Source organism: Aspergillus sydowii (genome assembly GCF_001890705.1).
Source record: "Aspergillus sydowii CBS 593.65 unplaced genomic scaffold ASPSYscaffold_1, whole genome shotgun sequence".
Classification (NCBI taxonomy): Eukaryota; Fungi; Ascomycota; class Eurotiomycetes; order Eurotiales; family Aspergillaceae; genus Aspergillus; species Aspergillus sydowii.
Window position 1 is genome coordinate 3,034,155 of NW_024467859.1, and position 24,331 is coordinate 3,058,485.

General features: G+C 49.3%; 10 protein-coding genes across 10 annotated transcripts; 4 read left to right on the forward strand and 6 right to left on the reverse strand.

The window, feature by feature from the left end:
• Positions 1-22: 22 nt before the first annotated feature.
• On the reverse strand, positions 23-2,597 carry ASPSYDRAFT_138957 (uncharacterized protein; the record flags this gene model as incomplete). The annotated part of the gene is made up of 2 exons (XM_040840893.1): positions 23-1,985; positions 2,041-2,597. The coding sequence occupies 2 exons, from the start codon at positions 2,595-2,597 to the stop codon at positions 23-25; spliced, it is 2,520 nt and encodes an 839-aa protein (XP_040708219.1).
• Positions 2,598-4,800: 2,203 nt separating this feature from the next.
• ASPSYDRAFT_139096 (putative transcription regulator BDF1) lies at positions 4,801-7,368 on the forward strand (the record flags this gene model as incomplete). Its single annotated transcript, XM_040840912.1, has 5 exons — positions 4,801-4,904; positions 4,959-5,961; positions 6,040-6,058; positions 6,101-6,948; positions 7,030-7,368. 5 exons carry the CDS (start codon positions 4,801-4,803, stop codon positions 7,366-7,368), a joined length of 2,313 nt encoding a protein of 770 aa, XP_040708220.1.
• Positions 7,369-8,257: 889 nt separating this feature from the next.
• ASPSYDRAFT_53923 (uncharacterized protein) lies at positions 8,258-10,012 on the forward strand (the record flags this gene model as incomplete). Its single annotated transcript, XM_040848764.1, has 6 exons — positions 8,258-8,401; positions 8,474-8,572; positions 8,644-9,185; positions 9,244-9,513; positions 9,694-9,907; positions 9,956-10,012. The coding sequence occupies 6 exons, from the start codon at positions 8,258-8,260 to the stop codon at positions 10,010-10,012; spliced, it is 1,326 nt and encodes a 441-aa protein (XP_040708221.1).
• A 654-nt stretch (positions 10,013-10,666) lies between these two features.
• Positions 10,667-11,470, reverse strand: ASPSYDRAFT_84428 (frataxin family protein; the record flags this gene model as incomplete). The annotated part of the gene is made up of 2 exons (XM_040851346.1): positions 10,667-10,939; positions 11,105-11,470. 2 exons carry the CDS (start codon positions 11,468-11,470, stop codon positions 10,667-10,669), a joined length of 639 nt encoding a protein of 212 aa, XP_040708222.1.
• Positions 11,471-11,651: 181 nt separating this feature from the next.
• On the forward strand, positions 11,652-13,433 carry ASPSYDRAFT_316623 (uncharacterized protein). Its single transcript, XM_040844891.1, has one exon. It carries the CDS (start codon positions 11,771-11,773, stop codon positions 13,361-13,363), a length of 1,593 nt encoding a protein of 530 aa, XP_040708223.1. The 5' UTR covers positions 11,652-11,770; the 3' UTR covers positions 13,364-13,433.
• A 70-nt stretch (positions 13,434-13,503) lies between these two features.
• ASPSYDRAFT_26423 (SNARE-binding exocyst subunit SEC6) lies at positions 13,504-15,780 on the reverse strand (the record flags this gene model as incomplete). The annotated part of the gene is made up of 1 exon (XM_040844278.1): positions 13,504-15,780. The coding sequence occupies one exon, from the start codon at positions 15,778-15,780 to the stop codon at positions 13,504-13,506; it is 2,277 nt and encodes a 758-aa protein (XP_040708224.1).
• Positions 15,781-15,938: 158 nt separating this feature from the next.
• On the forward strand, positions 15,939-16,822 carry ASPSYDRAFT_316645 (mitochondrial 54S ribosomal protein uL30m). Its single transcript, XM_040844893.1, has one exon. It carries the CDS (start codon positions 16,267-16,269, stop codon positions 16,549-16,551), a length of 285 nt encoding a protein of 94 aa, XP_040708225.1. The 5' UTR covers positions 15,939-16,266; the 3' UTR covers positions 16,552-16,822.
• A 270-nt stretch (positions 16,823-17,092) lies between these two features.
• Positions 17,093-18,979, reverse strand: ASPSYDRAFT_53926 (sphinganine-1-phosphate aldolase DPL1; the record flags this gene model as incomplete). The annotated part of the gene is made up of 4 exons (XM_040848765.1): positions 17,093-18,104; positions 18,155-18,288; positions 18,350-18,827; positions 18,885-18,979. 4 exons carry the CDS (start codon positions 18,977-18,979, stop codon positions 17,093-17,095), a joined length of 1,719 nt encoding a protein of 572 aa, XP_040708226.1.
• A 360-nt stretch (positions 18,980-19,339) lies between these two features.
• Positions 19,340-21,504, reverse strand: hcsA (homocitrate synthase). Its single transcript, XM_040845836.1, has 5 exons — positions 21,418-21,504; positions 21,120-21,349; positions 20,974-21,054; positions 20,847-20,914; positions 19,340-20,787 (listed from the first exon to the last, which is right to left on the reverse strand). The coding sequence occupies exons 1-5, from the start codon at positions 21,467-21,469 to the stop codon at positions 19,833-19,835; spliced, it is 1,386 nt and encodes a 461-aa protein (XP_040708227.1). The 5' UTR covers positions 21,470-21,504; the 3' UTR covers positions 19,340-19,832.
• A 1,451-nt stretch (positions 21,505-22,955) lies between these two features.
• Positions 22,956-23,819, reverse strand: ASPSYDRAFT_84433 (DUF4448 domain-containing protein; the record flags this gene model as incomplete). The annotated part of the gene is made up of 1 exon (XM_040851347.1): positions 22,956-23,819. The coding sequence occupies one exon, from the start codon at positions 23,817-23,819 to the stop codon at positions 22,956-22,958; it is 864 nt and encodes a 287-aa protein (XP_040708228.1).
• Positions 23,820-24,331: the final 512 nt, after the last annotated feature.

Sequence of the window (24,331 nt, forward strand, 5' to 3'; positions counted from 1 at the left end):
GTATAAATCTAGGTTAGTTGGTCTATTTCCTTCCTAATCCGGCCTTGTTCTTCCCTTTCCCTCCCTGACTTAATCTGGCTTTCTTGGATGGTGGCGGCCGCGAAAGTGCCTCGGCGCCTGAGTCGTCGTCCTCTGTGTCCGCAATGAAATCAGCCATGGATGCCGCACTGTCGGCGTCGCTGTCCTCATCCTCATCTTCGTCCTCGTCAAGGGATTCCTCGGCATCTGATGATCCGGCGGATTCCTCCGCCTCCACATCAAGAATGTTGCTGGGGCCTTCTTCGTCCACTTCTTCGTCTTCCTCATCATCGTCTTCGCTTTCCTCCTCATCTTCATCAATCATTGAAATATCAGTTTGGTCGCGGATGGCTTTAGTGCGTGGGGTGTCGATGTTCTTGGTAGCCTCTGCGTCGCTATCTTCATCCTCCTCGTCGTCATAGCCTTCGACGTAGATGACATTCTCCTCGTCTTCGCTGTCCACATGGTCTGCGTTTTCGCGGAGTGATTGCCTTAAGCCGAGTTGGGCATCTAACATATCCAACTTGCCCTTGAGCAATAAAAGGGAAGAGAGAGTGGAAGAGCGCTGATCCATCACCTTGAAGAGAGTGGACATCTGCTTGAGGAGTTCCTTGTTTCCCGCTAGCGCTCCACCGTGGGCAATACATGTCCACTGAACCCAAACAAGCAAGTGACCGTACCGACCTGGACGAGAAGAGAGGCGCTCTGCAAGTCTCTGTAGCAGAGTCGCAGCAAGAGGAGAATCTAAACGTTGGATGGTTGTTCGGATTGTGCCAGCATCACCTGTGTGAAAGCATGCTTCCAGCATATCGTTGTCATTTGTCTTGAGGGACTGTGAGAGAACTGTTGCTAGGGAGACGCCAGAGGGGATTTGTTGGACCGTTGTGATAGGCTTCCCAGGGATAAGCGAACGGGTGTGGACATCATCTTCTAACTCGGCTTCGACATCGATATCTTCCGCGGCGTGAGCCCTCATGAGTTCTCCGAACGTGGGTTCGCCCGTTTCCTCATCATCTTCGTCTTCGTCCTCCACATCTGGCCCTGCAGCATTCTGCATTTCCACATCACTCTCTGCTTCTTCGTTATCCTGCGCTGCCTTGGGCTTCTGTTGCTTTGGTTCGTCATCGTCATCAGAATCCACATCACTGTCGTCCTCAGAAACCGCATCATTCTTGGAATCTTCCATGTCGATATCATCATCTGCCAGATTACCTTGCTCAACCACTACCCTGTTTTCGTTGACGTGGCTCTCGTTTGCATTTTTCGCGCCATTTGTCGTCACGGTTTGAAGGATGGAGCTAGACTTGGTTTTCGCAATGTTTTTCACCCCAGTGAAGGCCAATTCATCAGTTTCCTCGTTAAGGCACCTAACACGCTCGAAAAGCGGCACTATACCTCCATGCGCCCATGCAATAACTAGTTCAGGCCCTTGGAACGATACTGAAACCACGGGAACGAGATCGTCTGAGGTAGTGGACTTTGTTATCTTGATAGAGGTTTCTGCTCGTCTGGTCATTTGCATGGACCTTGCCTTCAGACTGTTACCCTTGGAACCCTCGGGCCGGACAAATGGTCGCGCAAAGAGTTCAACTGTACCATCCTGAGTAACAGCCGCAAGAACTTGCTTCTCTAGTGCCAAGTTGCCGTTCGCGTCCTGCTTTGAATACAGCGAGAGCGAAGACACCTCCCTTTCCGCCACAAGGTTCAACACGAGCTGCCCATTTGTAGGGTCAAAGACGTTAATGTATCGATCATTATCCGAAGCTAGGAAAAAGCCATCGGAAACAGAACTTGTCGAGGATGTGAGAATGGTCTGTATTGAGTTTCGCATCGCGGGAAATGTCACTGGCGATTCATCCTCAAGGTTAATAATCGAGGGCGACTGGGACGCGCAAATAACGGGCGGGTTAGAGGAGACTGGGCGGGATAGTGTAGTGAACGTTGACGTGGTAGAGAGATTGATCACCCTGAAATATCAGTTAGAAAAACAGTGAATTTAAACTAGACCGAGAAGGAGTTTACCTTGTCGTTTGTCCAGTAACGAGGTCCCACTGGACCAGTTTGTTGTCTCCGCCAATACTCCAGCCTTCTTGAGGTCGATCTGCAGTAAATTTGAAGTCCCTTATGCCACCGGTATGTGCACCCGCAAGAGTCCCGACAATCTTGTCTTCTGCAGGGGAGTACATGCGGATGTCGGAAGTGTTGGTACCAAAAGCGACTACGACATCGCTCTGATCATGTCCATCAGCCGTACCATTGACGTCGGAAGGGCGCTTCCTCTTCTTCTTTGATTGATCCCGGCGACCGGCATAATGTCCCCAGTCCAAGGACGTGACAAGCTCCTTCGGGCCCAAGACATGCTCGCACTGCAACCGGCCGGTATTTGTATCGTGAATACGAAGATTCTGGCCCTCAAGACCATGGATTACAGACGCGAACAAGGCCAATTGATAATCAGACGGAGCGAACGAGGCTTTCAGCATCGAGGACTTGTTCCCTGTGTTCGTGGCGTCGGCGACTGCGAATGCTGCCGCGGAGGACGTCTTCGAGGCCGGCTTCTGGGATGATTTCTTGCCCATTTTCAATCGGACTTATCGGCAGAAAACGAGAGAATGCAAAATAAATGGACACGGCGGAGAACGCCAGATGAGGCAAAGCAGATCTAGCCGACTTCGACTAGGAGCAACGCCCGGATGTTAAGTGCTGGCAGTCGGCCTTCACTCTTGCAGCGAGGAAAGAAAAAAAGTTCTGTAGAGCCATGGCCGCTTTGCCTGTTACGGTCTAGCTGGAAATGCCGGAGCTGTCTTATCTAATCATGTCTGCAATCTTAGTTCTCCATCCCCCAAGAATGAGATCCATCCGTCCATCGGTCACTTTGCAAATCACCGAGACTGTCGCCATTGCTTTTTGACGATTTCTGGACTTTGTCACGGTGCTGGAGTTTACTGAACTGTCCTACGATATACTCCCAGGATTTTGACTCACAGTGTCGGCCATCTCCGCAAGTCAATGCTCACGATAACATCCTTCGCCCGCTGAATGCTTACTGAATACTACTTTACTGACGCTTTGTTGACTGCGATTCATAAGCTCATCAGTCCATCTAACTCGCGGGAAATCACGACGACAGTGCAGGCGTAACTTTAGCCTTCAAGAAACTGCCACGCGGAGTTCAGATGATATGACTTGCTATTGATGCTGTCCGGGGGTGTCTATTTGGTCTTGATACGGCGAAACTCCTTTTGCGAGCTGGATGATGAATCAGACATATGATGGCTCTGATAACGCTAGCATTCCTAGTCCAGTTTGATGATGATTGAACTTATGTAGTGATCAATTATCACACTGGTGAGTCTGGTGAGTGGTGACTACTCCTTCCTGCCCGCCCTTGATGCCGGCGGACCAATTACGCTAGTCCATATCCAAGGCAAGGGAGGGTTCAGGGCTGAACCCTGGGGTTTACGGAATCAGCGGAACACATGCATACCGCCCCTCAGCACTCATGCTTCAGCAAACGCAAGATCGTTAACCTTGCCATCCCACCATGACTGCCTAACATATTTTTGGGTATGTCGTTTCTGTCTCACTCATCATCAGTATTACAACGAATGCACTTGATCGGGCACGTCGGTGGGCATGCAATGTGATTCGACATTTCTGCTCACCGGATAGTGAAGTTTTGAGTGATGATGATGATGATGTTATGATATTAGATTGTGTTGGAGATGACTGTCCCTTTTTTTTTTTTTTTTTCAGCGTGTTTTTCATGCTTTCCCGACAAAGGGGAATCTGGTACGAAGGATCCATAGGTAAGGTCAGCCGTAGCCAATAGCAAACAGAGACCCCCGAGAACGCGTCATCCTGGAGCCAATCACGAGCCGTTGAATGGCCTGGGCTAGAATAATTGGGACTAGTGGCTCGAATGGGGATTTTGGACGGCGCGACGCGCCGGTCGTACTTAAGGATTCTCCCACCCAGGCTGATTTTCTCAGTCTCTGTTTCTGGAGCTGACTGCGGAATTCCTTTTTACCCGTCTTTTTCCCCCTGACCGCCCTTTTTTCACCCTGCCTCTTCCAGGGATTTGCCGCACCGCCTTCTGGATCTTCCCTTCTGAAGCTCTCTTGAACTAGCGCGTCCTATTTCGCGTTCCGAGATTCATCAGCCACAGAAGCAAATAACATCCCCTCATTTTCTTTTTTTCTTTTGGAAGGAGAAATAAAGAAATTTGGATGCTTCACCTTGATTTTCTTTGTGACTAAACATCATTCAACCCTATCGCCTCTTGGCTGTTGTGAATTTGCCGGTTCTTCCTTCCATCCATCTGTTATCGTGACCTCACTCGCGCCTTCTTCCCCTTTGGTCCTGAGTCACACCCTATCGTCCACGTGACCGCGGGCCTACGCCGCTTGGCAAGATAAATTCCTCCTTCCCTGTCGCATTCTCCACTCTCGACTTGCGATCATTTCCTCCTCTCTTCATCCATTCTGTCTTGTATCTTCTCCCACAACTCCGCCGCGTCGCTGCCTCTGCTACGTCTAGGCCAGCGATTCTTCTAGCGTGTTCTGTCATCTTATCCGGTGTTGTGTTTTCGCCACTGCTTCGAATCGATACAGTTAGTCTGGTAGCGCACTTTACCTATCCAGTTGATATCTGTTGCTATCGTTTTTAATCCATCCCCGATAGGTGGGACCGGCTTCTGCTACACGCATCGCCACCGCTAGATTCTCGTATTGTGCCCTCTTCCTTTCGACAGGAGGGCCTGAAACTCTTACTTACAACCCAATGGCGACGCCGCCTCCTGAGGCACCCTCTGTCCTAAAAGAGGAAAAGCCTCAATTGCCGCCGTCGCCAAATGGAGACTCTTCGATTGAAACTGATCGCGCAGGGTAGGTGTTCCCGCCCTCCTCTCGGACTTGCTTGTGTTAACATAGTATATATAGTGCGCAGTCTTTGGTAGCTGATTCCAACCCGGTCGCATCGATTAACGGAGCTGAGACAGCCGAAAAGAACCTCAATAAAGATGCCGGTGTAAACGGTCACTCGTCCGGCCAACAGAATGGTGTCACCACTACCGCTTCCCCCCCCAAGTCTCCCGCGCCTCCAGCCACTGAAGTCAACAATCCCCGAGATAAATCCGCCGATGCAAACCGCGCAGTGGATAAACCAGAATCCATTGGCAATACACCTCATCAGCCGACCAACGGTACTGATGCAGAGAGCGGCAACCCTAAGGATACTCCATCGCAGGGTATACTGCAGGAGTCATCTGTTACCCCAGCTGGCGCGCGATCGCCGCAAAACGTGGATCCCGTAAAAACCGAGCTTCCACATCACCCCCACGCCGGCGCGCAGCCCAACCAGGATTCCACTACGAACGTCCCTGCACCTTCCCTCGACACACAAACTTCCTCTGCTATCGACCAGGAGATGCGAGACGCCCCTACTTCACCCACTAAGCTTTCGAGAGAGCGCGATGCAGAGCCCGACGATGAGCCTTCTGCAAAGCGCACGAAGATCGACACTGAGGGTTTGAACGATTTCAAGGTGCCAGAACTACCAACTCCAGCTACGGAAGGACAGGCACATACAGGAATTAATGGCGACACCACTATTACTAAAGTACAGCATAGGTTTCTCGTCAAAGCGATCCAAAGCTTGAAGCGGGGGCACGATGCCCGGTTTTACAAAGAGCCCGTCGACCCCGTCAAATTGAATATCCCGACTTATTTCCAAGTTATCCAGAAACCTATGGACCTTGGCACAATCGAACAGAAGTTGAAAAGCAATGCATATCAGGAACCGCAAAACGTCGTGGATGATTTCAATCTCATGATCAATAACGCGCAAACATTCAATGGCCCTGACCACATAGTCTCCGTCGAGGGTCAAAAGCTCAAATCCACATTCGACAAGCAGATGGTTAATCTGCCTAAAGCTGATGAAGTCGAGGAAAAGAAGCCAAAGAAGTTCACCGCGAAAACGTCTGCGGCTCGCCGAGAACCCCGTACCTCAATTGGACAGACCACAGCGCGGCCAACAGGTGGTTCACCACAAGCTACAACCTTTGCTCTAGGACCAGAAGGATTGCCACTTATTCGACGAGACTCTACAAACGTAGATGGTCGCCCGAAGCGCTCTATTCACCCCCCTAAAAGAGATCTTCCTTACTCGACAAAGCCCAAGAAGAAGAAATTCCAGTGGGAGCTCAGGTTCTGCCAAGAAGTTCTCGATGAATTACACAAACCCAAGCATTATTTGTATGCTGCGCCGTTCTACTTTCCTGTTGACCCCGTCGCCTTGAATATTCCCACATACCACAGCATCATCAAGAAGCCGATGGACCTCTCCACTATTAGCTCAAAACTGCAAACCGGCCAGTACGAAAATGCAAAGGAGTTTGAAACCGATATTCGCCAGATACTCAAGAACTGCTTCAAATTCAATCTTAAGGGCGATCCTACGTACATGGCTGGTGAAAAGTTCGAAGAAGTTTTCAACACTAAGTGGTCGCAAAAGGAACGGTATTTAGCTGCGCACGAACCCCACCCTGAACAACACAGCGCAGAGTCTTCAGAGGAAGAGAGTGACGAGGACGAAGAAGCGAGTGATGATGAGGAAGAAGAGGCGATCAACAGGCTCAAGAAGCAGATTGCAGACATGTCTCAACAACTTGAGGCCATGACTCAGAAGAAGAAGAAAACTCCGCCCAAGAAGACTAAGTCAAAGAAGAAGGCGGATACCAAAAAGAGTGGAGTTACAGGCGCTGGCAAAAAGGACAAGAAAAGTGGCAGCAAGCCAACCAAATCCGAGAAGCCACGATATGTCTCGTACCACGATAAGCAAATCATTTCCAACGGAATCAGTAGTCTTCCCGACAAGAAGATGCAAGAGGCACTCAAGATCATTCAGAGTAATGTTCCGGCTCTTAAGGTACGACTCTTTCTATCTTTCTTTCTATTTCCTTAGATTATTATTTGGCTATTGTACTTCACGATACTAATTGTTATGCAGGGTACTCAAGAGACTGAAATTGAGCTCGACATTGATGAATTGCCCAACGATGTGCTTTGGATGCTGCTCAAATTCGTGAAGAAGAATGCTCCTCAGGTTGTTGACGACGATGACGCATCTTCTCCAGTCGCCTCAAACGCTGCCGCACCCCCCAAACCGAAGAAGAATAAGCCTATGAGCAAGTACGAGCAGGAAGCCCAGATTAACATGTTGGAAAGCAACCTCTCGCGTTTCCAGGGCGGAGGTAGCGGCCGCTCTCCAGATCCAGTCCTTTCAGTTGAAGCCAATGACAGCAGCGGCGACTCCGAAGACGACTCCGAGGAAAGCGAGGAGGAGTAAATTTTCAATGATTCGATGCTTAGCAATTGTTGTTACAAGAATTTTTGCAGCCTCAGACTTACCCTTCCTCTGCCCTTGCTCATATTCATTGAGTTCCCAGCATTTCTTGCCGTTCCACATTCCAGAGACTCTCGTCTTTGTCTTTCGATATTATCGATTTGATCCAAAAAAGAGCATCTTGCCGACCAGTTCCTCCCGACTCCCTAACCTATTACATCCGTCCTCCCTTCATACGACCTTGGGTCTGATTCTCATATCAGACGTTGAAATTTCTTGTACATAAGCGTTTCCTATCTTCAGCGCGTTCGAGGGGTTTGCTCGGGCTTATTTTCGTTTTCTGGGATTCGTTTTTATGGTACTTCGATGCAGCACGGTGTTGGGCAAGGGCTTCCGTTTTAACTGCGGGCAACTCTTTGCCAAGGCGGGGTCTCTCCTAGGCTCAGTTTGGTGATCTATTGAATGCCCTGAGGATTATGTATGATTACACGAGAGGAATGCGGAAATGGAAGCAACAAAACACAACTTGTAATTTTATGGTGACGTTATTGGAGTAGAAGTACACATTTGAACTGCAAGGACGCGTACGTAATGTCAGGTACTTTCTAAGACCGGGTTCGATTATGCTCCACGATCTACGAATTGAATGAAGCTATATAGATCATTTACTGTGTTTATGTTGTATGATTACAAGTGCGCAAAACTGCCAATACTATACATTATCTCCAGCGGGCTTGAAAGATCGTCGCCTGCATAACTACGGGGTGTAAAGCAAATCACGGGTTCACCGCCGCGGTCAACTCCCGTCAACAAACACTATTTGAGATAACACCTCTCAACCTAGCAATTGCGTCCGCACTACGGTTGTCTATAAGCAACAACAGCCGCCGAAATGATACCGCCATGCGACCCTGATATTTTGACAAACAATCCGCATTTCAAGCGCCTTTACCAACAACTAACTACCTCTCAGCTTAATCCAGATGGCTCAACGCGCGCCATCGATGCACAGTCGGCAAGGAAAGGGACTTTAAACGTATGCTTGCCCCATGAATCACGGTACTTGAAAATGCCAACTGAGGGCCTGGTTTTGACGTGTGAACCATAGGAATTGAGGAACTGCCATGTGCGAAACGCGAAGAAACAGATCAAAAAGCAGACACTGCGGCAACTGGCGCTTGACCCCGACAACGAATTACCAGATGATGTAGGCGCGTCTGCCTCGATTTATTCTCCCATATAAGTATATGCTGATTGAAGTCCCATGCTGCCAATTAGTGCCGCGAACCTCTGGCTATCGTCAGCCTTTACCTCGAGTCGTCTCCAGGCCAGCTCGACCTAACCCACGACTCTTGCGATGGAGCGGATGTGGATACTCTCCTGGCACCGGATATCGAGCAATTTCACTCGAAACTACCCATCATTGTGCCATATCTGACACAGATCCTTTCCTCAGCTATGCACGACCTTCGATCCCTTGCCAATGCGGGCGATAAAGCCGCCCTATCGAATACATCAGCAGAAAGTTCTCGGTCTCAGATTCAAGCTCGAAGCCGGGCAAAAGCTGCGCGACAGATCCCTCTGTCATCCCAGCTGAGTGAACGTGTACAGACTTTGCGCCATATCCAATTATCGGAGCTCGCAACGGCTCGGACGAAAATGGCCGCCACCGCAGCTGAGGTCCTCGCCATGCGGGCAATGATACTAGAACGAACCGTGACTCTCCTGGAACGTACGAAACATGGCGCGCTGGCGCGTGCGACGAAGGCAAAGGCGGAGCACCTTAATACCGTTGCGCATGGAGTTGAGGGCAAATTGAGGTATGGCTTGCAGCTCAGAAGCATAACTGCAAGGGGGCGATCTAACTTAACTGAAAAGGGTGATGAGATTGGGTATTTTATCTACTATCCACACGCCCGAAGTCAATGCTGCTTTTTCAAGCTACCATAAACATCTCCGCGATACACGCACAACGCTGGAAGAGAGAAGGGACCTTGTTCTGGAAGAGCTGAAAGAATACGAAAATGTGGATTCGAATGCCACTAGGGGTCCCGCAAGATCTGGAACTATTGCGGAAATTGCTCGGCGATATGGGTCTTTGATCAGAGAGATAGAGGATGTTCGATCGGAGATACAACGACTACGCAGGTGATTATCCATCGATGTTTACTCGGTAGTATCAGATCTCGGATCTACACCGACCCCAATAAAGGGCACCCAACTCGCCCAATCACATGACCACCCCGCCACAAGTTTTCCGCGAAGAGTATGCGGATGGAATCCGAATCCCCAAGTCTGTTCAACGCCACAGAACAAACGAGTTTTCAGAATCCAAACGCGAACAGAAATGGCGGACGACGCTCTCTCTATCTATGATGAAATCGAGATTGAAGATATGACCTTCGACCCGAACATCCAAATTTATCACTATCCATGCCCATGTGGCGACCGCTTCGAGATCGCAATTGACGACCTCCGAGATGGCGAAGAAATAGCTGTTTGCCCCAGCTGCAGTCTGATGATTAAAGTTATCTTTGATGTGGTTAGTTTAGTATCTGAATTTCCTCACGAACAAGTCTAACATTCGTAGTCCGATCTTCCCAAGGAAGACAAGCAGCAAACATCAGGCGTTTCCGTGAAAGCATAAGGAGTCATGAGACTGGGGAAATACGAAGTGGTTTATTTAGGATACTCGGCCATGATTATGGAACAGACCTTGGGGAAATTACTGGCAGTCCGTTTGGAGGGTGCGACCGAACCTCAAATTCAAAGTCAAGTACCGAACGTATGGCTCCGGACAACACATGTATTGCAGCATGTGTCAACAACACTATACGATAGCTGCATACATAAAACGGAGATCGACTTATCTCACTCTCGCCATGACCTCGCCATGACCTCGCCATTGAAGCGTTGCGCGAACTTTTCGGATCGAATCGAGACAGGGCGTGGCCTAGGTCATCGCAACCAACAGTGAAACATGATTATGGACGCTGAGGTTCAAAATCCATTGTGAGGGTTTTCATGGTCAAAGAAATCGGCGTTATACCAGGTCTGGGAGGAACTCGGTTGGATATAGTCAGGGTCTACTATCGTCACCTACTGGATCGCATGGTTCTCCAATTCGATGAAGAAGATGTATCGATATGGCGATGGGCCGTAAACTAAGCAAAGAGAAAAATTCAAGTTTAGCTCCTCGTTCTATCCTAACTTATCCTACACCAACACCAGCATATAGCTCTTTCAAGTAATACAACCAATAAAAGCCAACACCTAACTCAATATGTAATCAAAGCAAGCACTACTCATCAGCCTCACTATAAACATCCTTCGGTAGGCTCAAACCCAACTCCCCATTCAACAGGTCCGTCAGGTTTGAGTCATCCCTCAAGCACACCCACTGCCCATTAACCGGCCGCGTGTCCTGCTTTTCGTGCATCTGGTCCCCCTCCATAACCCAGTCGAATTGCCTTGGCCCTGACATCGGGGAGCTAAGCCAGATCTGGTGGAGAGCGGGCTGCTTGTTGAGAACATATGTCCCGACGCCGCCGACGGAGACGTTGAGAATGCCGGCCTGTATACGCATAGACACCTATTAGTATATCTGTACTCGATTTGGTCTTTATTTTATTTCCAATCATAATGAGGTCTAGCCAAACTAAACGTCGATGCGACGCCGGGCGGAGTAAAGAGAAATGCAAAAGCAGGCAAGAAGCTACAAGAATCACAGTGAACTTACGTGGTATTCAGCTTCCATCTCCGGTCCATCCTCTGGGAGATCTTCAATCTCAGTGAGCACGACGTTCAAGTAGTGCTCGGCATACTCATGGTAGCGCTGCTTCGATAGAGGCGAAGGTTCGGAGACATGCGCGGGAGCTCCGCCGGGATTGGACGACTGTGGGTGCGGAGGCTTAGGGTCGGACGAGTCGGGCTGGATGCCTTTGCAAATAGCAGGGGTGGAATGGAAGGCTCGACGGTTAAAAGAGCGCTGAGCATTGGGCTTTAAGCTTGGGAAGCGGGTGGATGCGGAGGGGCCTGCGAGTCTGCCTAGGCGAGGGGCGATGGACGAGGAGAGAAGCGCGCGAGACGTATGACGGGCGAGCATGGTGGGAGTCAAAATTGGGTGAGACGGGTCGATTCAGGGGGTTGTCTGGGAACGCGTGTATTGGAAATAAGTAAATGGAGAGCTTGGGGAGGAGAAGCGGAGAAGAGAGACTGACGGCATCACAGCGCACTAAAAAGAGCATTAAATCATCGCCGACGATCACGCCAAGCTCGGTCCGATCTGTATACTAGCTTGCTACCAACTTCTCCATTGCAACTCTTCCATCCATCTCCTAAATCTGCGGCTCCTGCATCCTCACCATCTCTTGCCATTTTACAATGGCTTGTTGAGGTTTGGTAGATGAGAATGAGGATTCTCTTGCCTCCAAGGCCGCTCCTCTTCCGCGCGTACCACAACGTCAAATCCACATCAATCATGTCTGCGAGCAAGAAGCAGCATGAGGGCCAAAACAAGCCTAAACCAAAGAACCCACCTCTAACACATTTCCTTTGCCTCCCACTCGTCAATCCCGTTTCTCTACCCCAACTAGAATCATCTTTAGCTTCATTCAAAGCTTCAATCCCGTCAGTCTTCCCCTCAAAATCCGACCAGCGCGAGCAACAACAAAGCGCACTTATCCCAGATGCTGCCATTCGTCCCGTTGGTACCCTCCACCTTACGCTCGGGGTAATGAGCCTTCCTACTCCAGAGCGCCTCGAAGAGGCACTCCGGTTCTTCCACTCGTTGGATCTGGCTGCCTTATTGCGCACGGCGGCGACGAACGCTGCGCAGAAACGACTGCGCGCATCAACGAAGAGGGTCGCCACTCCTATTGAATTGACGGAAGATTCCGGGGATCAAGGGAGAATAGCAAGTCAGACCACTGTATCGACAGACCAGTCCCTCGCAACTATCTCAACAGAAGAACCCTCCCAAGACGAGTCTGCTACTCCTCGACCCTTCACTATCTCTTTAGAATCCCTACATGTTCTCCCCCGCGCGCGCACTGCGACGGTCTTACATGCTACACCTATTGATCCTACATCTCGTCTCTATCCGTTCTGCGAGGCCTTGCGGGACAAATTCCTAGAAGCTGGGTTCTTACAGGGGGAGTATAAAACCGAACCGAGACAGACACCGAGGAACCAAGAAGGTGAGCTCCAGAACACACAGCAGGATGGATCAGCCCAGGGTAAGCCGGACTCTACTACGGCAATGTCCACCGATAAACCAGCCGGAGAGGAGCCTACCCTCGAGGGGATGCCCGCCGAACTAGCCAAAGAAACGGCACAACCGTCAAATCCGCCTATAGCAACAGCCCCATCACAACCACCAACAAGCGAGAGAAAGGGCAAAACAAAGCCCCGTCCACTCTTGCTACACGCCACAGTTGTCAACACGATTTACATTCGTGGAAGGAAACGAAAGCCAGGTGGTCATGGGAAAAAAGCCCGCAATGATCGGTATACTTTTGACGCGCGGGATATCCTCTCGCATTATAAGAATTTCTACTTAGATAGCGAGAGGACGATTCCGCGATCAAGTGGTGGAGTTATCACTTGCCGTGAGTCGGAGGTCACAAACAATGGCAATGACGGGCCTAATACGCAGGAAAGCCCCGCTGCGAAGGAGAATGCAGATGCGCAGAGCGGAAAAGGAGAAACGATATCAGCCCAGTTGCCGAGTAATAATGATGTGGATGAAACGGGTTACCCCTTTGTCTGGGCAAGGAATTTCCCTATTGAGGCCGTATGTATTTGTGAAATGGGTGCGAAGAAGCTTGATCCGCATGCAGATGACAGCGGGATGAATGCCAGGCTGGGAGAGCAGTATACAGTTGTTGCAGAAAGATCTTTAAGTTCTTGGACAATGGAACAGAGAGCCGAAAGGTACTCAATGGCTGAGAGTGACGATGAGAGTGTTGTGGAGGGTGGTGTCAAGGTATCAGCATAAATAATATCATATAAGTTGGCAATTCCTATATAAACTGCTAGTGGCCTGCAATGCTTGCGCAGATCTTGCACAAGTGCCATACTATACAACTCCAAACGCCGCGCTAAGCTAAAGACGCAACCAACCAAAGCAGGCCGAAATCAACGTATCCTACTCATGAGAGTTTCCATCCCTCGTTCGACGGACAACTCCGCAGCCTTGGCCTTGACAGCAGTGACCATGCTCCGCTCAAAGTCATCTCTCGTCCTGAGAACCGTCTCAACCCACGAAAGCTGCAGATCCCAGTACTCGGTTTTGAAGTCTTCGTAGATGGTGACTACCGGTGGACCCTTCTCCGCCTCGAGAAGTCGGACCAGCCAGTCGACGAGTCGCCATTTCTGCTTGATAGGTGCAAAGGAGTCTGGGTATTTCTCGAAGAAACCGAAGACTGTGAGGACGTCGTCCTTGAATTTATCTGTGTACGGGTCGGAATGTCGGCGGAATTTGACGCCCCTGTTGCGCACGGAGGAGAGGTACCTGACTAGGAGTTCATCCGCGAGCTCTTCAACAAGGATATCTGAGAGCGACGGGTGAAGCACAGGGGAATAATCGGCCATATAATCATCGAATGTAGATGTGATCCGTTTCACGGCGAAATCTCCATACCATTTTTGCGTGAAAAGCTCACTAATTGCAACATGCAAGTCGACCGAGAAAATAACATCCACAAATTGGGAAAGGCAGTAGGTACTTAGATCGACGTAGCCATCTCGAAGAGAATCCAGTTCAGGAACCGCCCGGGAGGCCATGTAATTGGCGTCGACATACTGCTCGATATCGCGCCGGAATCGTGTCAAATGTCCAAATTGACCAATTTCCTCATTATCGTCGATGCAGGCGATCTGGTCATTGGCGACAGCTACCAGCCAGTCTTGCAACAACTGTAGTCCCTCAAGCTGATCGCCACCAGGAGCCTTGTATTTGGCACATTCCTCCTCGATGAGGGCCTGCCAAGCTGTTTGGCGAGTCTTCAAGACTCGGAACATCGCATCCATGATGCCCTCCAGCAAGTCGGGGCGAGAAGATGAACTAGACGCGGTAATTTGTTCATGAAGCATTCGCCACATATCCGCGAGTGTACGAGTTCGGAAATAACCCTCGGAGGTTGTTTCGAGTGAGTCGGGAATCCGCTCTGTAAGTGCTTTTCTATCCGTCTCCATGATTCGATCCATCCATTCTTCAACGGCGTTGATGATAACATTCTGCCACCGTCGGATAAGATCGGGCTCGCGGTTATCCAGAATATCGGACTCAAGATCAGACGGTTTCCAACCAAGCTTCTTCATCTTCTTATAGTACTTTTCCCTCCAGTGGAGAATGGCAAGTAGATTGTCGGCTGGCAGCTCAGGGTCATCAACCAGTCCAATGACGAAATCGTGCATCATGCGGTGGTAAATATCAGTATAGGTCTTGAAGATCTTCCACTTCTTCGGCATGAGAGACTGCATGCCCTGCTGTACAACAAAGAGGTCGTTAAAGAACCACCGGAAACTCTTGTCCAAACCTTCAGGGTCTCCAATGAATTCTTCCTTGGTTTCCTCGAACTGATTCTGCGCGTAGAATTCGATCGCTTGTATAAATTTCTCCTTATATCCTCTGACGGTCTTGGGGCCGACGTTCATCGATTTAAATCGGCCAGCTAGATCCTGGTGGTCCTTTTGCGCCTCTTGCAATGCTCTAACGGTCTCGTCATTCTTCTCCTCGTTCATCACAACGATTGCTAGTCGAACCACCATTCCCGGGTTATCACTCTGCACCAGAGGAATGAGGTTCATACACAACGTCCCAAGGTGGTCGTCAAACCAGTCAATCACAGAATCCAAGCCCTGGAAGTACTCCTCCAAAGTAGCCTCATTGCTTGGATCCTGGGCCCTGCGCACCTGATCCATTGCCTCGTCTCGGAAATCACGTAGACGAGAAATTCGCATATGCGCCAGGAGGAGATTAGGCTGGTCCTCAAGCTCCTCATCGTCTTCCCGCAAAAGCTCCTCTATCTCCGCTAGATCCGCGCTAAAGTTCTCCAAGCCCTTCTTCATAGTTAGAGTCGCTTCAAAGTTGCGCTGGATCTTAGCAAGTTGGTCAATCCGTGAGAAATCATCGACACTGTTTTGTGATTCTGCACATAGCCGGTCGATTCCCTGGAGTTCATCTCTTGTCTTTGATACCTGACGCTGACCTTCTGTGAGGGCGCCAAGGCTCCGTTGAACAGATGATAGTTGGTCCCGAAGACCTTCGCGGAGCTGTGCGTCGACCGCTGCTTTCTTTCGTGTATATTCGGCTTTCAATCCGTTTATCTTGTCGAGGTCCTCGGGGTGTCGGAGGATGTCCTCTAAACGGGGCATGGCCACCGTCCTATCGGCGTCACCCACTGGCGCCATTTTGATCGAGACAGATAATCGGGAGAATAATACTGTATATCATCAGCGTTAAAGGGGCATCAATTCGTCATTCCCGTGAGGAACCCCTCACGCAATCGTCGTTGAATTCGGTAGGTCGTAGCACTGCGTGTCGAAAGCACCACGGCAGAATCCCACTCCACGTGACTCTCCGCCCACCGGCCTGTCTAAATGGGGGAAGTCAAAATTTCCGGGCCACCAGTGTTGACCAGCTTCATTTCACATCGTTTCGCGGCGAAGAATCAGTATTTCAGAAGCGCTCAGCTTTCAATTCAATCGCGCATACGCAAATTGCTTTCCGTGTTTAGCTTAACAGCCCCCTCGTTAGCGACCCGACCGGCACGAACACCCTAACCGGAGCTACCAACAACCCCCAATACCACGCAATAGAGCAGTCTTCGCGACGACTCAGGTACCTCAGTTTCGCGCCTTGTCAATTTCACGAGAAGTCATAACGAACATACCAACATGAGCTACTTCCGCGTCACCCTCCTCCGCTCCGCAATCGGTCTTCCCCGACGAACGACAGACGTGCTTAAGGCTCTCGGACTCAAGAAGCGCATGGCCACCGTTTTCCACCCCGTTTCCCAATCAACAGTTGGGCAGATCATGAAAGTGAAGGAACTCGTTGAAGTTGAGGAGGTCGAAAAGCGAATGACGAAACAAGAGATGCATCTGGAGCGGAAGCCCGATCCCGGATACTATGTTGAGAGAACGTCGGCGATGGAATGGGCTGAGAAGAGGGGGGAGTAGAGAAATGGTATATTTCTCCTCCTCTTTCTATCTTTCTTTGTATGCATATGGACGCTCTATTTCTGTTATTTCTTTGCGTGTATAAATCTTTTCATCTTTTCTTTCCAATTGGGCTTTATCTGGAGTTGGGATTGAGAACCGACCGCATTGGTGGGCTGAGAGATTGTCACTTTGAGTGATATTTCCTTGTTAGGGAAATCCTGTTGAGAGGACAATGATACCGATTATTTCAATTGCATTGAGCGATGTCACTTTTGTCACTGTACTATATATATCTATACCTTCCAGTTCTAGATTTAGGGAATCTTGAACTTTCAAAGACTGATATTGGTCTTTCCTAACAACAGCGGTAAAAATAATATTGAAAAGCCAGTGAGACTATAGGATATCAATACGAAGGAATAACACCAGAACACCTTATCCCCTCATGTTGGAAAGCAAACAGAACTGTCCACGCCAAACTAGGCTGATACTCGGACAACTCCAACTCTTGAATACATATTAACAGAAGACGTCTGAGCAAACGTCAAAAAAAGGGCTTCTAGGCTTTATACAGGGTGTCAAGGAATCCTTCGGCAAGGCGGCTAACGATGCTCTTGTCGGGCATGCTCCCAGCCACGCCATAAAGGGCAGCAGTGTCGCCGCGTTTGACAGCATATGACTTGCCTTGCCGTTTTCGTTCTTCGGCCTTCTCCAGTTGTTTCTCGACAACTGCGATCACGTCTGTAATGAGCGTATCAACAGCAGCAGCTGTTGGAATTGTGAAAGCAACATGCATTGCGGGAGGGGATTGCAGGGCATTAAGGTGCCAACCCTTAGAGGAGAGGTCATCAGCAATGTCGTAAATGTCAATGGCAACATTCTTGCTCTCAAATGCTATGACGCTGACCATGGGCTGGCCAACAATCTGGAGATGGCTAGAGAGGCGTGCATCCTCTTTGATGGTTGATTCAAACTTCTTAGCCGCATTGACAATGTCAAGACAACTTTTGATATAGCCAGACTCGCCCACGTGCATGAGACTAGCCCAGCAGCCTGCAATCAACGCACCTGGCCGTGACCCAGCAACCGAGGGAGATGCATAAACACCACCAGACCAATCAGGATAGATAAAATATTGGTGGCTGCGGTAGGCCTTACTCCGGTACAATAACACCGAGTTACCCTTCGGCGCGAACCCGTACTTGTGCGTGTCGACACTAATGCTAGTAACGCCTGGTTGGCGGAAATCAAACCCCCCCTCTTCTTCGTAAGGTGATGGGAAACCAGCTTTCTTAAGATGTGCAATGATGAATGAACCTAGGCAGCAGTCGACGTGGAGAGGAATCTTATAATGGGTGGCAAGCCGAGATAATGCGGGAATATCGTCAACGATACCATGGGGGAAGTTCGGCGCAGAGCCAACCAGCAGAACAGTGTTAGAATTAATCAGTCGTCGCACCGCAGTGACATCGACCTTGAATTCTGGGGCGGGGCATGGAACACGGTGCAGCTTCATGCCAAAGTAGTTGCAGGCCTTGATGAATGCAGCATGAGCAGTGTCGGGAATAATCCTTCAAATCGGTTAGTAATGATTAAAACAAGTGAGTCGACGCAAGCTCACATTTCAGGCTCTGTCACGCCTCGTTCAGCGCGCGCTTTGTTACGTGCTCCCAAGCAAGCCATGAGAATTGATTCTGTACCACCACTAGTCGTTACTCCAGCGCCATCGGAAGGGCCGTTAAACATCGCGAGAACCTGTGCCAAACCCAGTAAGCTACCATACACATACCTCAACTTCATCGTGAGAGTGATTTACCATTGCAACAACCTCAGCTTCCATCTTTCGAACGCCTGGGAAAACATCTGGATGGATTGGATTGGTGACACCGAATTTCTCGAAAGCCTCGGCCTGGATTTTGATGAGGTCTTTCCCACCATGGTACACAGCACCACTGACACGGCCATCTTCCCATCGGGTATGCTCCATATTGTCGAGTTTTTCGAGTTCGGCACGAATCTGCTCAGACGTCCATCCTTCCTTCGGCAAGGTGAGATATCGTGTAACGCCGGGGCCATTCGGTACAAGCTTCGATTCTAGGCCTTCAATTGCAGTTGAAACCTGTTTGTCGACTTGTCCCCGAACTCCAGGAAATCGTAGAAAGATAGAGTAGAAATATAAACGGATCGCGAGTAGGACATTGCGGATGCTGCCGACGAAGCCGTAGCCTCGTAGAGAATAAAACGACTTTCGAACGTAGCGAAACAAAAATATGATGAAAACGATATTTCGAATGCTGTTGCAGGTAATCGCGTTGTTAGCATTTCAACACTCAAAGTTTAAGAGCACTTACAGGTCCAGGTTCAGGATAGCCAGCTGGGCGCTGGGAGCCTTGCCATAGCCAAGCAGCTTATTCTGCAAGGCAACTGGCAGCACAGACGTCGCCATTCTCCCTCCTCGGGTAGTTCTCGTTTCCGGATAATAAATATAAAGTATATTCAATAATGGTAAGGGCGATCTTCAAAGGAAAAGGATATGTAGGGCAGAGAATTGGTGAAGCGGAGGAGAGGATCGGATATCGGATGTCAAGGAAATTGGATGAGCCAATTCGGGGAAAAACTAAAAGACACCGGATGACGACTGTAAGGGTAATAACGCTCGCCCTGCTTGACTCAGTAGTGCTGAGCAGCTCCCCAGATGTCAATCAATAGAAAACCCGCTGGAAACGCCAGAGATTGCCTCGGCTGTAGGTTACCTACACATGCCACTTCGTCGGATTAGGCAAGTCCGTGACGTATTATGCATCTGTCGCGCTCGGACACACGTCCACTGAATTGCATAACGGTTATACTCAGTACCATCTCTAGTTGCTACTACTAACATTTTTCGGCGCCGTAGGTCCCGAGATGATTATATTTGTCTCTGTGCCTTTCTCTCAAATGCAGAACTTCAACACCGAGGCCTGCTATATACAGGGTTCACTTGAGAACCAACATTCGCAGAACATCAACCACTCTTTCCCTTCGCTTTTGGCTCAGGGACAAATAACACTTTTTAGAATCCTAAATATAACCTGAAACATCCCAGACCACACAAATAACACCAAATCATGACTCAGAACAAAAGGAAAATCCACGTCTCACTCGTAAAGGAGTCGCTGGGGGAATACAATCAAAGCTCTAGGGGGGAAAAAAGTAAAAAAAGAAACATGACATGGTCACTCTATTCCAATTGAAAGAGTTCACAACGCAAAGTAAAATATGCATAGGCTCGTTTTGGCAATAGTAAACGAGTCACCTGTTTAGTGGGCAGCACCACTTGCAGCCAACTCCTTCTCCTTGGCAAGGAATTGAGCATGCTCATCAGCGGTCAGGTCCATAAGGGGCTTGTTTTCGCCGGAGCTGAGGTTGCGGTAATAGGCACGGATGATGCTGTCCGCATCATCAATAGCAATAGGTCGGATGTCAGCAAGGGCCTTGATCTTAGCTGTGCACTCCTTGTACTGGTCATCAGTCATGTGGACATTGAGCTGTTGAGCACGCGACTTGATAGCGTTCCAGCCAGTCAAGCGAGAGGCAAAGTGAACGTATCTTGACATGCCGAAATCAGCAGGGTTGATGATCTCGTAGGTGCTAGGGTTGTTCAAGATAGCCTTAGCGTGGATACCGGCCTTGTGGGTAAAGGCGCAGAAACCGGTGATGTAGTTGTTGAAGGGGATGTTGACCTCAACAGCCTCAGCAACCAGATCCTCGAGGTCCTTGAGCTTCTCGAGCTTGTACTTGCTCTTAACGTACTGGGGGTCGGCAACCATCATGCGAGCCATGAGACCACCAAGAGGAGTGATACCGTTGCGCTCACCAATACCAAGAACGGAAGTATCAATGTGAGTAGCACCAGCCTCCAGAGCACAGTACGCGTTGGCAATGGCACAGCCAGTGTCGTTGTGGAAGTGAGTTTCAATGTCGCAGCTCACAACACCTCGGAGCACACGGATAAGTTCGTAAACTTGGCGAGGGGAAGCGCAGCCAACGGTGTCGGCAATACCAACACGGTTCACACCAACCTGGTCGACGGCGGAGTAGATGGAGAGGAGATCAACGAGGTCGGAACGGAAGGAGTCCTCGCTGGAGAATCGAATTTCGATACCCTTAGACTTGACGAATTCAATGACTTCAATGGCGGTGTTCTTGATGTAGGTCATGTCCTTGCCATGGGAGTGCTCACGGAGATATGAGGAAGTTCCAATGACAACATCACTGTACGATTGATTAGCATTCAAGCCGAGGAACAAAACGAAGATGCAAAAATTTCTTACACTCCGTCGACACCAGTCTCAACAGCGACCCTAGCGTCATCCATGTGGCATCGGATGTGAGTAAGAATCTAGTTGACTTATTAGAAACCGTATGTGTCGACTATCTACTCAGGACATATGAACATACCTTGGACTTCAGACCAAGCTTGCAGATGGCCTCACAGTCAAGCCTTGACTGCTCAGAAGCGCAGGGGCTAGTAAGTTCGATCTACAACAATTGATTGTCAGTACATAGTGTTGCGGCTGAGCGACCTATTCTCGAGAATGACTCACGTAGTCAACGCCGAACTCGTCCAAGGCCTTGGCAATCTCAATCTTCTTCTGGGTATCGAAGAAAGCATTGGCAAATTGTTCACCCTCACGTAGAGTGCTCTCGATGATCTTGAAACGGGAAACATTGCTTAGGAAATCGGTAACGCCGACGTTGTGACCGTAAGGGTTGCGGGAGGTGGAGGGGTGAGGGTTTTGGCGGGTCTGAATGGCAGTGAAGCCGGAGTGGTCACCTTGCCAGAAGTCAGCTCTAGGGTTCTATATACAATTTATTAAATCATAACCATAACGTTTGACTTACCGTTAGTGCCATTTGTTTGCCCATTAGGCTCGTTGTCTGCACCGGGACACATTGTGTGTGAGTGATGGCGGGGGTACCGTTTTCAGATCTAATGCGACAAGGTATGGAGGAAGTTGAACTATAGGGTGGAGTAGTTAGGCTCGAAGGCTCGAGTGGAAGGGTGGGCGAGAGATGAAATTGGGAGAGAATACTGACACTCGAGTCAAGGGGAAATTCAGGTGTTTATATGCTCTGCAGTGAGGGAGAAGTCACGAAAAGAGTCATAGGCTTGGGAGGGAAGAAAAGTGGGTGGGGATGTTGAGGGCGGGCGATCTCCAATGAAGGCACAGGCGATGATGACTCCTCCGCCAGCGGCAACGAAGAAAAATTTCGCCCGCCGAGCACTCCTTTCGCCCTTGGAATTTTTCCTCTGTGGGGATCCCGCCTCAAGGTTCGTCTCTTTCATATGTCCATCCAGATTGTCATCACACAGCCAATAATAAGTGTGTTGTCACGTTGATTCCTGCCTGATGGAGTATTCCATTATTCAAGTGGCTTTCTCCCATCTTATCCCGTCTTGGATTGACCGAATCTTTGATGGCAAAAGTCGTCCGTATAGTTGCTGTACTATCGTTACAGATGGATACACCATCACAAGAAGTATACTACGAGAACTAACTGGCCTGTCACAGGGCATGCCACCATTCAAGGACTCGATTTTTATAAGGCTTGTCATTAAATGCCAAACTTATCTCTGCTTAAAGTCAACATTAATAACTAACCCTCTATGATTGTTTTGACCTGGATCCAAAGCGGTCCCTTTGCTTCGTCTATGGAAGACCGATATCGGCAGGCGGTCGCATAGGATATCCTGTAATCAACTTACCAGCTTAGTTAATACTGACGACCCAGCCCGACCAAAAAACTATGTCAATCATGAGTGGCTAGAAAGCCCACGATTGATAATCAGCTTTTAAATAGCTAATGCCTAGTCTATAAAATCGAGATCTTTATGATTAATTGCGTTGCAATTGATAATCGCGGAGGGAGTGTTGGTAACTGCTAGCAATTTGCTCGAAGTCTCCTTCGCAGCAAGTTACTTTGTAGTAATGGGGTTTTCCCTCAAGCTGGTTGGCCTACGAATGTATGTACCTAATCCAGACGACTCACTCATCACAACTCCCACATGTAGATCCTTCATCGGCGTCGCTCCGGGGCCGTTTCGAAGCCCCTCGAATACTTAGTATACACAGCAATCTAACCAAAGGGCGGCCAACAATGCCCGAGTAACTGGAGTACTGACCATCCCTCAACAATCAACCAATACTTTGAAGCGAAACGGGTTGTAAAGCATGCATGCTAAACTTGGCACGAAATAATGCGCCTGATAGCTAGTGATCGCCTCAATGACTCATTATCTCAAAGAATGTACAGACAATCCCCCCGGCCTTGTTTCGGGGGGAAACCAAATACTGCGTCGACATGGCAGTCAACTCCTTCCTTTCCAAGTTGCTGGTTTTTCGAGGCAATGGCAGCAAAGATATGGGTTATGCGGCCACTCATACAACCCAACTTTTCAACTTTGACACATCCCTTCTGAACGGATAGTTGCCACCGCGCTCGATATCATGATTGTGCCTCTCCAAGCCCGTGCCTTCAAGCAGCCCCGTCTCAATATCATTTGGGTACCTCTTCAGACCTGCAGAGTCATCAGAGCCACTGCTCGCTTTCATGTCGCTCTTCAAACGCTGGGACCTAGATTTTCCAATGCCATATCCCCTCTTGCGAGAAACCCAGAAGGCGCTACTCATGATTGTGTCTCTGGATTTCCGCATTGAAAAGACTAGGGTTGCTACGACGATGATCACGACAACCAGACTCACAGGGAGGCCGATACACAGTGCTAGCTTATTGAATCGTGGTGGCGGGGATGGTTTATAGTGCTCCACGGGTCTAGGACGAAGCGTGATGGTTGGACCCTGCCGGGCACTCGCCCTGCGGTCCAAGGTGGAATCAAGCTCAATGATGTAAAGCGTCAATGTATTATTTTGTTTCCCCTGAAGCCACTCTTTGCTCATGTGGAGAGGGATATATCCATAGCTGTTATCGGTCTTCTCAGAAGTGAATGCAGATGACCCCTCTAGCAAGTCGGAGTATCTCAGTTCGATTGTGATGGTTGCATTTAAGGGATAAAAATCGGCATTCCATGTCACATAGTAGGTTGAGTCGACTAGGACATCCGCACCATCTTCTGGGAGACAAAACGGGACAAAGGGTCCTTCTAGGTCGGTACAGACGGGGAAATCACCAGTTGAGAACCGGTTCGATGTGTTCGCTGGTGCCGTGGTAGCATTATGGTTAGCGATGGAAATGTTCGCAAGGCTGGTACCTTGAGAGCAAATGGCGTTAGAATCGAGTGCCATTGATTGCATCACGAAGGTTCCAACTACGAACCGAGATCGAATCTTGCTCCTGTTCTTACAACTGCCCCAAGAGCATAATTTGGCAGCCACGCGACAATAGATATCAGCGCCTTTAACTCCCAAAGGGACCCATGATGAATTCGTCGACGCTGCATAATAGATGCAAGGAAGTGATATGTTAAGCAGTAACCCGACAATGAATAGAAGTGCAACTTTTCTGCGGCAAGATAAAAGGGTGTTTGAATATTGAGTATCACTTCATGGCGGAGGCTATCTGGAAGGGCCATGTCCAGTTAATATACAATCTGCATCTGTGTGGCTACTCAATGGTGGTTGAGGAAGGAGCCACAAGGTCCAGGAAGGAACCACTAGGGCCTAGGAACATCTGCCATACCCCATGTAATGGGATACTCTAGGTTTGCATCCTGACTTCTATACCCCAGGTTTATCCCGAGATAAAAATCCCTAGAAAGAGGACCGGGCCCTTGTGAGGGGGTAAGTTGTGGATTTGG

Excerpts from the sequence above, each read along its gene's own strand:
- ASPSYDRAFT_316623 (XM_040844891.1), top strand. The coding sequence starts at position 11,771 with ATGAGAATGAGGATTCTCTTGCCTCCAAGGCCGCTCCTCTTCCGCGCG.
- ASPSYDRAFT_316645 (XM_040844893.1), top strand. The coding sequence starts at position 16,267 with ATGAGCTACTTCCGCGTCACCCTCCTCCGCTCCGCAATCGGTCTTCCC.
- hcsA (XM_040845836.1), bottom strand. The coding sequence starts at position 21,469 with ATGTGTCCCGGTGCAGACAACGAGCCTAATGGGCAAACAAATGGCACT. Across the intron at positions 21,350-21,417 it reads GCAAACAAATGGCACTAACG|GTGACCACTCCGGCTTCACT; the intron begins GTAAGTCAAACG and ends ACTTCTGGCAAG. Across the intron at positions 21,055-21,119 it reads ACGAGTTCGGCGTTGACTAC|ATCGAACTTACTAGCCCCTG; the intron begins GTGAGTCATTCT and ends CAATTGTTGTAG.